Source organism: Aricia agestis, chromosome Z (assembly GCF_905147365.1).
Source record: "Aricia agestis chromosome Z, ilAriAges1.1, whole genome shotgun sequence".
Taxonomy (NCBI): Eukaryota; Metazoa; Arthropoda; class Insecta; order Lepidoptera; family Lycaenidae; genus Aricia; species Aricia agestis.
The window spans coordinates 19,370,254-19,382,867 of record NC_056428.1 but is presented as its reverse complement, the minus strand read 5'-3'; the positions used below and the strand labels follow the sequence as shown (position 1 = coordinate 19,382,867).

The 12,614-nt window shown below is 37.0% G+C and overlaps 1 protein-coding gene across 1 annotated transcript; it reads right to left on the bottom strand.

Moving 5' to 3' along the window:
• Positions 1 to 3,689: 3,689 nt before the first annotated feature.
• On the bottom strand, positions 3,690 to 12,337 carry LOC121738365 (peptidoglycan-recognition protein LF-like). Its single transcript, XM_042130355.1, has 7 exons — positions 12,128 to 12,337; positions 9,797 to 9,955; positions 8,924 to 9,450; positions 5,543 to 5,699; positions 4,812 to 5,013; positions 4,429 to 4,541; positions 3,690 to 4,048 (listed from the first exon to the last, which is right to left on the bottom strand). Exons 1-7 carry the CDS (start codon positions 12,288 to 12,290, stop codon positions 3,780 to 3,782), a joined length of 1,590 nt encoding a protein of 529 aa, XP_041986289.1. The 5' UTR covers positions 12,291 to 12,337; the 3' UTR covers positions 3,690 to 3,779.
• Positions 12,338 to 12,614: the final 277 nt, after the last annotated feature.

The window sequence follows — 12,614 nt, the reverse complement described above, 5'->3', positions numbered from 1 at the left end:
CATTTGTTGTATGACAATATTTTAGAAACGTAAGATTGACTCGAACATAAGATTGCACACGGTCAGTCCGTTCTTCACGTTTGTGCAGGACTAATATGCTCATCTACCTATTTGCAGAGGTATATTTGCTCATCATAGGCTAACATACAGATGTCTTTTGTATAAATCATGGACTATATTTCATTTAAACACCGAAATTTTAAGTTACGTTACTCATTCTAAAAGTAAAGGAGTTTCTCCTTTCGAGTCTCGTCGCGTCGCGTCGCCAAACGTTCGCAATTTACTCGCCTCTGTCGATACAACTCTCCCCACGCCACTCACGCCTTTCAGAGCGTCAGGATTGAGCTACATCTATCTCTTTTACTCACGTTAACCACCATTTGCTGGAGCGAGAAAGACATCTGGCACCCAGAGAGTCGCTTTCTCGCTCTAACATACGATGTTTCTACGTGACAGAAAATAATGGCTTTATGCGACGTAGCTCAACCCCCACGTGTCTTTCACCGTCGCGAGACTGACTGATTTTTTTTTTGTTTAGCGGCATTTAGTGGTTGCGTTATTATTTTTATTAGTCCCACCTCACAGAGCGAGGGTCGTTTCGCCGAGTATTTGTTTTACGAGCGAGGAACATATCAAATTACATAGAACAGATTTTTTATAATTGATGAAATAAAATAGAGTCTTGATTCGCTGATTTTAAAACTATTATTTAGAATCCTTAGCCAGCAATCGCGAATTACGTTAATGAAGTTAGAAAAAGTAATAAATAACTATCGACGTATCGTCTGCTGTTTCCATATAGGTAAGATCGCACTAGACTTTAAACTGCACTGCTGCGGAGCGACACGACACTTCACGTATAGAGATGTAGTGCTATGTCGCGTAGTTTTGCTGCCGCGTAGCGCAGTTGGGCTTTTACAATTTCATACAAAGAATATTTGGCCCTGTCGCGTTGCTCCGTTGCGTACTTCGCCAAGTGTGTCTTACCTTAAACTTAGCGAGTGTTATGTCAATGTAATATTTTTGTTTTCTAACTTCGTCGTCGTGATAAGCGATGGCCTCTAGGGACCACAACACTTAGAATACCATTTTGTTTCGCTTAAATTGTTGTGAGGTTCTTTTTCGCATTACGTTGTTCAAAATTCCGAGAGTGAGTTGCGACTTACGAGTGATGTAACTTGTAGCGGACGAACAACATTTTATATTAAGCTATGTTTAAATTAATCAAAGTAAAGCATTTAATATATGTGCTACGTACTGGAAACGTAACCAAAGACTGAGAAAATATTTATTGCAATAATATTGGTATTATATTATTTTGTAAGCCGGGACGGACGCTCGTGCGTTACGGCGATGTCGATTTGTTTTCGTTGACTTTATAAAGGAAATTTGTAAAGCAATATGAAGTGTGTTCATATTAGCTGACCAAATTGTGTAATGTCGGTAAGATTATCGGAAATAGTAACTAGTCTACAGTGTGATCTTAAATGTCATTGAGGGGGGGGGGGGGGGGGGGGGGGAGCAACAAATAATATTTATTGATTTATATAGATGTAATTAAATGAAATAAAACATAATATTATATTAACTCAATGAAATTGATCGAAGAAAAAGTTGCGAATCTTTTTGAATCTGTGTATGTGGAAAGTAAACTGGTGTTTGAAGTTATGTATAAATATAAATAATTCCAAAGAGACGTTATAGGAATTTTGAACATACGTATGCCGTACGCTTCGTTATCACTGTCTACTTGCATTAGTCATTAGCATAGGGCCAAGCGCGCCTCGAGTCCTGCCTAAAAGAACCTCGTACTTCGAATATGCCGGTATCGGTAATGGAATATGCCGGAAACTTTAGCTCGGGTATGCCGGCTCGTAAGGCGCCGGCAGGCTAGGGGGGCGAGCGAGGGTATATACAGCTAATCAAGTGACGACTGTATACATTTTTTAATTGTTTTAGTTCTTTATTTCCTATTTATTTGTGTATTTATCGACCTCCCGGCGCCTTGTAGTGTATGCTACAGGCTGTAGCGCGACGGTATAACAGTGCCGGTCATGCAATAAACTAAACGTAATATATTACTTATAATAAACTATGTCATTATATCAAATGGGTCGTTTTAATCACCTGATATGCTGATTGTATTCGGTACTGAGAGAGAATTTTTGTAGCCACTTGGTGTGAATAAATAAAGCACGAGTTACCGAACACGTGGAAATTCGTTCAGGTCACACTCACTCACATAGGAATAGTTATCTATTTCCCCGGGTGTACGATAGGATAGCGATAAATTCGTGTGTGAATGAAAGAGACTATTGTATGTCAATGACCGAATTTATATGTGTTCTGTGACGGACTATAGAATTTGTATGGCGTCGAATTGGTTATAATAGTTTGCCAGTAGAAGCTCTGTTTTATCGGACAAATTAAGAGTTGAGTGATGTACTCAGAGTAGCAACAAAATCTCTCACTCAGTACTCCGTCTCAATTGAATGTGTCACTAAAAAGTATAAAAAAATAGAACTTGAAACTTTATGCCCCCTAGACAAAGCGACAATCGACAAGATGTCAAAATGCGACTTAGCATTCTAATAATAATATGCTTGACAATAGATTGTATGTGACAAATTGACAAAAATAATATTATGTCATAACAATATGCAAAATATGCTACAGATAGTATGTGGCAAATTGACACCTTCTCGACTCTCGCACTTAGAACCCCGGTATTATAAATTATAGATTTCCCAAATGGTATCGGGTAATTTTTTAAAAGCTTTATCATTATTATGTTACTTTATTTATAATTCATTTATCCGATTTCGTTGCTAATAATTTTGTACTCTGTAAATCTTTTAGAAAAATAAATAGTCTTATGTAAAGTATAAAGAGAAAATTATTTTTTTAATGTTTATTTGAAAAACTTATATTATAATTTGCGCATATAAAAGTTAAAACTATATTTAAATCTAGTCGACATACATAATATACATAATGGTCAACTTGCGTTAAGTTTGTCGCAAGTTATCGGTGTAATTGTCAAAATGGCTTACTGTTAATTAACCATCGTACTCAGAGACATTTAATTATGATTAACCTTCAATTTATTAAAGAGTTTGACAGATGAGGCTTATGTCAAAATTTTAAGTTAATTACATTTAAATAAATAATTTTCCACTCTAAGTGCGGCAGTTAGACATTAGTACTAGTAATGATGATTAACTGGAAACTTAACGCGAATCAGACTAAACTAGGAACCCTTAAAATAAATGCCTTACAACACATACTACCTAAGCACGGCAAAATATTATGAGTGTTTTCCTATGAAAGTGCTTAGACTTAAAAACTACAAAATGTTGCTGGCAATTTCACGCAGTAGTCTGTTTACAGCGCTGTAACTGTACATTTTGCCGCAACAACCAAGTTACTTACTATCGGTATACTATATCTGGTACTGAAAATCTAAATCAGTTCAGCGATTTAAGCTCGAAAAAGACGACATAATATTTTCCCATCTTGTCTTCTTCTTAATATATAAAATTCTCGTGTCACAATGTTAGTGACCGTACTCCTCCGAAACGGTTATACTGATTTTTACCAATTTTATATGCATATTCAGTGGGTCTGAGAATCGGCTACTGATTACTTTATATATTGATAAGGGCATTTTTGAATAGTATATTACAACATGAACTTCCAAAACAAATCATATTATGTATTTAAAATTTACACAATGTTAGAATATAGTTTAAGGATATGATAAACTAGTAGTCTACTCATCACAGGTGCTCATTTTTATATTTCTCGTATATCTGTTCGCAACTTAGACCTCTAAACCTTTTCTGGTGGTCATAGTTTGGCCACTGGCGGAGTGCGTTGTATAAATTGGACCCTGGACTCGCCGTTACTTGGAGATCCTTAGCTCCAACTATCTGATAGTCTGGTCTGAGGAAGCCCAGTCGTACTCCGTCTTCCAACAGCATATGGGTTCTGTTCAGTTGAGCCTCCGTGACTCGAGTGAAAGGGTTTATTTCTTCGCGATAATCACCTGTAAAGAAGCAAGATAGCTTAAAAGAAGAAGCCGACTTACCCACTAAGGCTGCGTTTCCACCGGAGATGAGCTAAGCTGCGTTGCGTGAACGCTTCATTTGCCTGACAACATTCAGCGCAACGATTCTATTGGTTCTTGTAAACGCAGCCTAAAACCGCATGCAGATTGCGGAGTAGAAGGGGAGTGTCTCGAATGTTCAGCACATAAGTCATTTTTGACACCATTTATGCTAATGAGAATCCTTCATATTTGAAATTGACACCTGGTGGCAGAAAAGTTTTGGATACCCTTCAGCCGTTTGTCATATCCTGTTCAATCGTCAGCGTCCAGCTTAAGTTTGAAATCCATAACGATCCTTAAAATGCCAAACCACTTACCGATGAAGCCCAATCCCAGAGAGCATCTGTTGTAGGTGAAAGTGTGAGCGCCGACCACGCCCCAGCCACGACCCTCGTACACGCGACCATCATTGCCGATCAGAAAATTGTAACTGCAAGAAGACAAAAAGAAACCTTAAAACATATCTGAAGATAAAGAAAGTGAAACACCAACAAACAAGAATATCGCCAGAGATTTTTACAGGTAGGTACAGAGCTAAAATAATATAATATATATTTCGCAGCATCTGGTAGGTTGGGTGGATTTTGATTATGAACAAGGTCAGTCTTAAAAATGTTAGTATCTGTTTAGAATTTGCATTCGCATCGGCAACAATGGGCAAGCAACACAGTGATTGACATATCAAAAGGTCTTTACTTACGGTATATCATACTGCTTCGTGTCTATGAAATAAGACTGCAAGTTCCTCAATTCGGCAGCACATGAGACGAATCGTCGGCACTCATTGCTCACACTGTGTTGGACGATCACGATAAACAATGGGTCGAAATGCGTCGTCCTCTCCGAGTTGTTGTAAGGCTGGGCCAACCACATCTGTCGCGTTATGTTCCATTCGTGAGGCGCTGAAACAACCTACAAGTTTTCAAATGGGTTACGGAATACCTGAACTATATTATTATGTACGGAATACCTGAACTTTGTTAAGGAACCGTGTAATAGAATAGACATTCGTTAAAGATCCCCAAAACTAGTTAATTTGGAGCACTTTTTTGAGCAAGCTGGAAATTGCTACATTTCTGGCTGGGCAGTATGATTTGAGGTGATCATTGATGCGGAACCACATAATTTTAGGATGGTTAAACTTTAGTACTATCAGAAGAGTTGATTCATAGGCAGATGAGGGACTTACGTAATTTGGTCGTGTTATGCAAAACCCAGCCGACAGATCACAATTATTAACATTGAATTGACATAATCGGACCAAATGACGTAGATTTGCACTAAGAATCAATTAATTCTTCGATGGTACATATCCAAAGACGCTAAGGCTGTTCACACACGGCGCCGCAGCGGTGCCGCTGCCGCTGTGTGTGTTTACGCTAAGGCAAACTTTGGTATGTGTATGTCTCTCAAGGCTTCTCTTCAACTTACGCATATCAACAGTATCGTCAGTGTTCTCGGGCCGCGTGGTGAAGTATACAATGAGGGTGACACAAATCACCACCGCCACCAGAGCCACCACACACGAGACTCGCTCCGTCCTGGAGCTGTTCTTCACTACGTTCCACAGATACTTAGGCAGCGGGAGCTCTGGAAATACATCACCATCTCTTTAAAGCATTAACGAAAGGTATAAAAATCCATACTAATATTATGCGAAAGTGTGTCTGTCTAGACAGACACGGACGGACAGACGTCCGTCTATTACCTCTTCACGTCTAAACTGCTGAACCGATTTTACTGAAATTTGGTATGGAGATAGTTTGAGTCCCGAGAAACGTCATAGGATACTTTTTATCCCGGAAAAGGTTCCTGCACGATGAACGAATTTGGCGCAACGGAGTTGCAGGCGTCATCTTAAAAAAAGTTGAAAAGAAATACTCCCACCTTCAGCTTTTTAATGGAAACGAATATTTAAAAATAATCCATGGTGTGTGATGGGTCTTTACAGTCGACAGAGTTATTCATTTTATTTATCCAGCTGATGAAACCATTGAGTAGTGAGTAGGTACCTAAAGATTATGGAATAGTAGTGGTAGAATATATGGGATTTATTTGAAAAAGTGTCCAGCTGTACGCAGTAAATAACAGTTGAAAAATCCTACAAGAGTGGCACTAGCTGCAGCAAAGTGTATGGATTATGGAATGAATGTAGCCGTTGGTGACAAAATATAAATTGAAGTTAGCCGAATAGCCGAGTCACAGAATTACTGGGTTAATACCAATATATTTCGAAAAATATAACCTAAAATAGCTAAAATAAAAGCTGCTAAATGATTTAAAAACCCTGTTGCTACCGTAGCGCCACCCTAATTTAACGCATTTCAGCGGACACTTTTTACATACAGAGATAGTTCTCCTCCATCTACACTCCATACTAAAGATGCAGATGGGTTGTAAAAATCTGCTTTCTAAAATATAAGTGGAAGTGATAGAAGATTGCAATTCCCAGTGCCAAGCATTAGGTATCGTCGGCAAAATGACACAGTGCATTTTGCGTCGAAAGGATAATCAAAAATGTAAACTTATTTCATTATCTGCAAATACTAAGAATGCACTTGATAAGGATTATTTTAGTCTCTTATCATTATTTATGTAGGTCTCATTGGCTGATAAAACTGTTGCAAAAATTATTTACTACGAATCAGTGAAATCAGTTAGAATATAATAAGTTGCTGATCCCAAACATTTTAATAATAAGGATTGGACTAATGTTATTTGATGAAACTTTGAATAGTCCCCAGTACACGGAACTAACTTTTTTCTGATACATACAAATTTACCACTTTGTGAGTGCTTTGTTTACGATGAGTCCGACAAACTTTTCTATGCGAAAAATTTCGGCGCTGCTGCGTTTTCGACATAGTGACGTAATATCAACATCTTTGGGCTGTCGGACACTCCATACGCAGCGTAATTCTTGTCGGACAACTGACCATAGTTTTTAAATTAACTTTATTAAACAAATTTGCAAAAATTAAAGTTGTATGTACGGAGAGTCATAGTGACGTCATAGCGACATCTTTGGAGTGTCGGACACTCCAGACGCAGCGTGATTCTTGTCGGACAAGTTGACCACATTTTTTAAATTAACTTTATTAAACAAATTCCAAAAAATTAAAGTTGTATGTACGAGGAGACATAATGACGTCACATCAACATTTTTGGGCTGGTCGAAACTCCAATATGCAGCGTGATTCTTGTCGGACAAGTTGACCACAGTTTTTACATTAACTTTATTAAACAAATTTGAATAAAATTAAAGTTGTATGTACGAAGAGCCATAGTGACGTAATATCAACATCTTTGGGCTGTCGGACACTCCATACGCAGCGTGATTCTTGTCGGATAAGTTGACCATAGTTTTTAAATTAACTTTATTAAACAAATTTGAAAAAATTAAAGTTGTATGTACGGAGAGTCATAGTGACGTCATAGCGACATCTTTGGAGTGTCGGACACTCCAGACGCAGCGTGATTCTTGTCGGACAAGTTGACCACAGTTTTTAATTTAACTTTATTAAACAAATTTGAATAAAATTAAAGTGGTATGTACGAAGAGCCATAGTGACGTAATATCAACATCTTTGGGCTGTCGGACACTCCATACGCAGCGTGATTCTTGTCGGACAAGTTGACCATAGTTTTTAAATCTTATATCTCTAAACGAGCAATTCTTGTATATATATATATATATATATATATATATATATATATATATATATATATATATATATATATATAATTGGAATCTCGGAATCGGCTCCAACGATTTTCATGAAATTTAGTATATAGGGGGTTTCGGGGGCGATAAATCGATCTAGCTAGGAATCATTTTCAGAAAATGTCTTTTTATTCGTGTTTTATCGATAATCGATAAACTGAAAAATATGACTCTTCCTGACATCTATTGGCGAATAATAATACTATTTTGTTAGCAACTAATTGTTTTAACGACCAGCAGATGGCGTTATTAAGTAACACGAAGTAAATGAGTGTTTGCTATACCGAGCAAAGCTCGGTCATCCAGGTACTTAACTTTATTAAAATTTGAAAAAATTAAAGTTGTATGTACGGAGAGTCATAGTGACGTCATAGCGACATCTTGGGCTGTCGGACTCTCCATACGCAGCGTGATTCTTGTCGGACAAGTTGACAACTGTTTTTAAATTAACTTTATTAAACAAATTCCAAAAAATGAAAGTTGTATGTACGAGGAGCCATGGTGACGTCATATCGACAATTCCAGGAGTCAAGCATTCGAAAACACAGCAGCGCCGAAATTTTTCGCATAGAAAAGTTTGTCGGACTCATCGTAAACAAGGCACTCACAAAGTGGTAAATTTGTATGTATCAGAAAAAAGTTAGTTCCGTGTACTGGGGACTAGAAGCTTTATTTCAGAATCAAATTATGGATGTGGCGTTGATAAAGTAGACGTAGACCCATTATAAATTAAGAGAATGATTACTGTATAGATTGTAATAGAAACTATAATATTCACATTATTATAGTTTCTATTACAATCTATACAGTTTAATTTTAATACTAGACATTGTATTGCAAAAAGTTACAATTGGAATTCGAATATGAAATCAATTGAGTACAAACAAAAAATATCACAATAATATCAATTTAAATATTCGATAATGGGCATTTTAGAAGATCATTAGCTTAGCTATAATAATAATATTGTATTTTTTAGTTATTCGTATAAAAATGAGATCCTTATTTAATATGATAATATTGTTACACTCATTATTTATAATTAAAATTTAAAATATTAATCAATTGTCCATTGCCCAAGTCTAAGCAGTTAAGCATGTGGTGTAATTATCGTCCTTCCAATGTGAAAATCTTCTTAACTCTTTCACCACGTTAAGTCCTGGACTCACAAAGTGGGTTTTGACTTGGCAGTGTCCGTACAAAACGTAGTCCTCCTTCAAAGCGCCTTTTTCAACGAGCGTTTTCAGCAGGAAGTCTATGCGCTCAAACTGTATTGCCTTCGGTATTTCTGTTCGATAGTCTCCCAATAACATGATCGCGATGCTTTTCCGGTTCCATGAGGATACCATAGCAGGCACGACGTTTGCTCCTCGGCCTTCGAACAAGTCTCCGTTGCCAGCTATAAGGAAATTAGGTCCTATATCGCCGAGTTCGCGACGCAAGTTGTCCCTTTGGATGTACAACATTTCGTTGATGCAGTCGTACTTGTTATCGCAGTATTTGAGGCCGGAGTGTCCTAGGATGGCGTAGGGGACGGGCGTATTGAGGTATTCCACGTCATAGGCCGGCATCGCCTGCCAGTCCTGCCGCCGAAGGTACCAGTCCGCTTGCACACCTTAAGCCAAACAGTTCTATTTTAATAGGCCGAACGCAATTTCGTTAGTTGAGTATTAGGTATAGCTTGCGCGATTCTATTTCAATATAAAATTGATTGACTTATGATAATATTGATAGCTACATGAATATGTACCTTATAATATTGCAGATTGAATTGAACTCAAAAATAGTTTGAACTCAATTTGCTTTTTCACAACTCTTTAAATTACGTTTGTTTGCTTTTACTTTTTCGTTTTTGTACACAGCTCATACACAAGTTTGTTATCAATATTTCGCTGAGCAGAACTTCTAAAGCAGTGTGAAGAAATTGCTTGCATAAATACGTAATAAAAAGAAATATGTACCTAAGTCTAATCGCGTTCTTTGGCTGGGTAGTACTATGTATATGAAGTAGACGGAAAGACCAGTGGCCACTATAAGAGACCAGCAAACGAAGACCGCGACGGCACATCTGAGACCGCCATAACTGTGTCCCGATATCAAGTCGAAACATAGACATTTACCTGCAACAAAAAAGGATATTTTGTAGGAAAAACTATTACTATTTTCACTGAGCAAGGTGTCCATACAAATACGTGTACTTTGTATGGAATACTTATACTTGGCCGTCACTCGTGCTGAAACTTTTTAGAACCTGGAGGTTCTGAGTTTCCTTCAACGGTAGAATGAAGTTCCTCTGTCAATCTGTCATTTTGTGGAGTTGTCCTAAAACATAACTTAACCACCTCTACTGTGGCTATTCTCAGCCTGCACTGCCTGCAGACATGTTTTGGTGTTCTAACGCAGGAATAAAACCCGTGAAACTCTATGCTACTGGACCACAGTAGGGAACGCAAATCTCGCGAGATTGGGGCTCAAGCAAGATCCCGCGAGTTTATGAATAACAATACTGCGAGACCTCCTCAATTTCGAGATCTCGCGAGATTAGCATCTAGTGGATTTTTTTTGCAAATATAATCACAATATTTGAATAAATTAGGTAAAACGTAATAAACATTGACTAATAAGACGTATTAGAAAGAAAAAAATAATTTTCACAATTTTATTTCAATAGATTTTTATGCATCAAACCAATGATATTTTAATTCCTTTTTTTTATAATATAATATATAATATAGTTGTAAATCACAGTGCACAGTTGCTTAGTTCAGCTCCTCTTTGTTTTTATTCCGTGATCGAACCTCCGTCTGTGTCAGTCCGCGCTTCGAATAAGACGTTTTTCTCGTCAAACTCGCGAGATCTCGCCTTTTTTTCGTCCGAGAATGTCCGAGATTAATCTTGCTAAAAAGGCCGAGATCCCGCGAGAATGAGATTGCATTCCCTAGACCACAGTGATTAATTTATCTATGTATTTTGTAAGTAGCTACAGTAAATGTCATTTAAACTATAATACCAACTAGTCTTCGACATCGCCGCATTGAAAACATTCAATCATTTTTGTTTGTATAATCTAAGTATGATAGTTGAGTGAGTAGTAATAATATTGTGATTGACCTTTTGTATGGGGTTTTCCGTTGACTCGTTGCGGAAAACCACTTGATATCTGTTTTTTATTATTCGTAGGTTTTTTTAGAATAATTATATTATTTTATATACATAATATTATTATTGCTCTGCTGGTCCTTTTTGAAAGTAGGTACGTCTGTCTGTCTGCATGGGCGTACGTTCCCAGGTAGGGGCAGAGGGGGGGGGGGGGTCGCTGTCCCCCTAGAAAATAAAATAAACGTCAATTTTCCTAAACTTCTCTACTCTGCGCAAAATAGTCCCCCCCTAGCTGAAATCCTGGGTACGCCATTGTCTATCTGTAACCTCTTCACTCTCTCATGATAAATTTGCGCTGAAATTCGTTTATCATAACAATCAATAATAATAATTAATTAAGGTATTACCTACAACGATCATCAAAATAATTGTATCTGATGTGTTCATCTACCTGGATTCATAATCGAGACTATGTTAGTTTAAAATAACTTAAGATTGTGTACCTATTCGTAAGCATAACCTTCTTGTCTTTATTATCATTGTCTTTGCGTTAATTTTATTACTCTTTATGAGTAAGTATTTATTTAGATGACACAAACTCATGAAGTAACAAGACACGATACAAGTTCCGAGACAAATTATATTTATTGTACCATTATTCATTGCTAGTTTTAGGTAAATACTAGGTATGTCTTAGGTAATTGAAGCTAGGTGTTCAAAATGTCTATATTATCAAAATGATATAGATATTAATTAAAATCTACCAATAAGTATTACTAAATATTATTAAACCTATTTTACTTGTTTGTAAAGATATAGTTAGATGTTATGACTCTTTAAACATCTTTTTGACAAAGAGGATTCCCTGCAAGACCGCTAACATTAAAAACCCAAAGCAGAACCACTCTATGCATATTGTCAAAATCGTTAAGATGCTTTTAAATGGCCTGTAATCCAGATTTTACAATCACTACCATGCTAAATTTTATCAAAATCTGTTTAGAAGCTTTTGCTTTTGCTTTTTTGAAGAAGAAGAGACACTACACTATCTAAACATCCATACATCTTCCCTTAACTACAACATAACATTCATCGATACATCATTTCATACAGACACATTGAAACTCATTTATTCATGATTTATTTCTGTCTTCCTTATATTTGTTTATTTAATTACGAGGATAACGCCTCACCTTTAACCATCTCCGCGTTTTGCACATTTTGGGTGACCGTCACGAATTTCGGACCGATTTGGACTCTTGAAGACTTGTTGATATTGAGGTTCGCTACACTTGGCATCTGTGCCTGGGGTGCTAAGGGCCCCTGGGCACTTAAAACTACATCTTTAGTCGCCATTTTTAATACACATAACACGCGCGCGCGCTTCGCACGACTTTGCGAGACGTCGCCGCAAATGCAACTAACTTCATTGTTTGCGCAAATATTATGATAGCGATATATTTTGCGTCCGTCGTATTATCTTTGTTTTCCGTTTTAAAAAATAAAAAGTTTTATTTAAGGTAATAAATACTATTATAGTATTTAAGGTTAGGTGTTAGCTTAAAGAGTTGGGAGTAGAGTCTAGTAATAAGGAACAGTTGAGTATTAAAAAAGAGTCTTGGATAAAGACAGTTGTAACTCCTAAAAATGTTTCACAGCAAATCGTCTTGGTACGTTAAA

Coding starts and splice junctions, on each gene's coding strand:
- LOC121738365 (XM_042130355.1), bottom strand. CDS start 12,290: ATGGCGACTAAAGATGTAGTTTTAAGTGCCCAGGGGCCCTTAGCACCC. Junction 4,542..4,811: donor ACGAAGCAGTATGATATACC/GTAAGTAAAGAC, acceptor GTCTTCTTGCAG/TTACAATTTTCTGATCGGCA. Junction 4,049..4,428: donor TCTGGGATTGGGCTTCATCG/GTAAGTGGTTTG, acceptor GCTTCTTTACAG/GTGATTATCGCGAAGAAATA.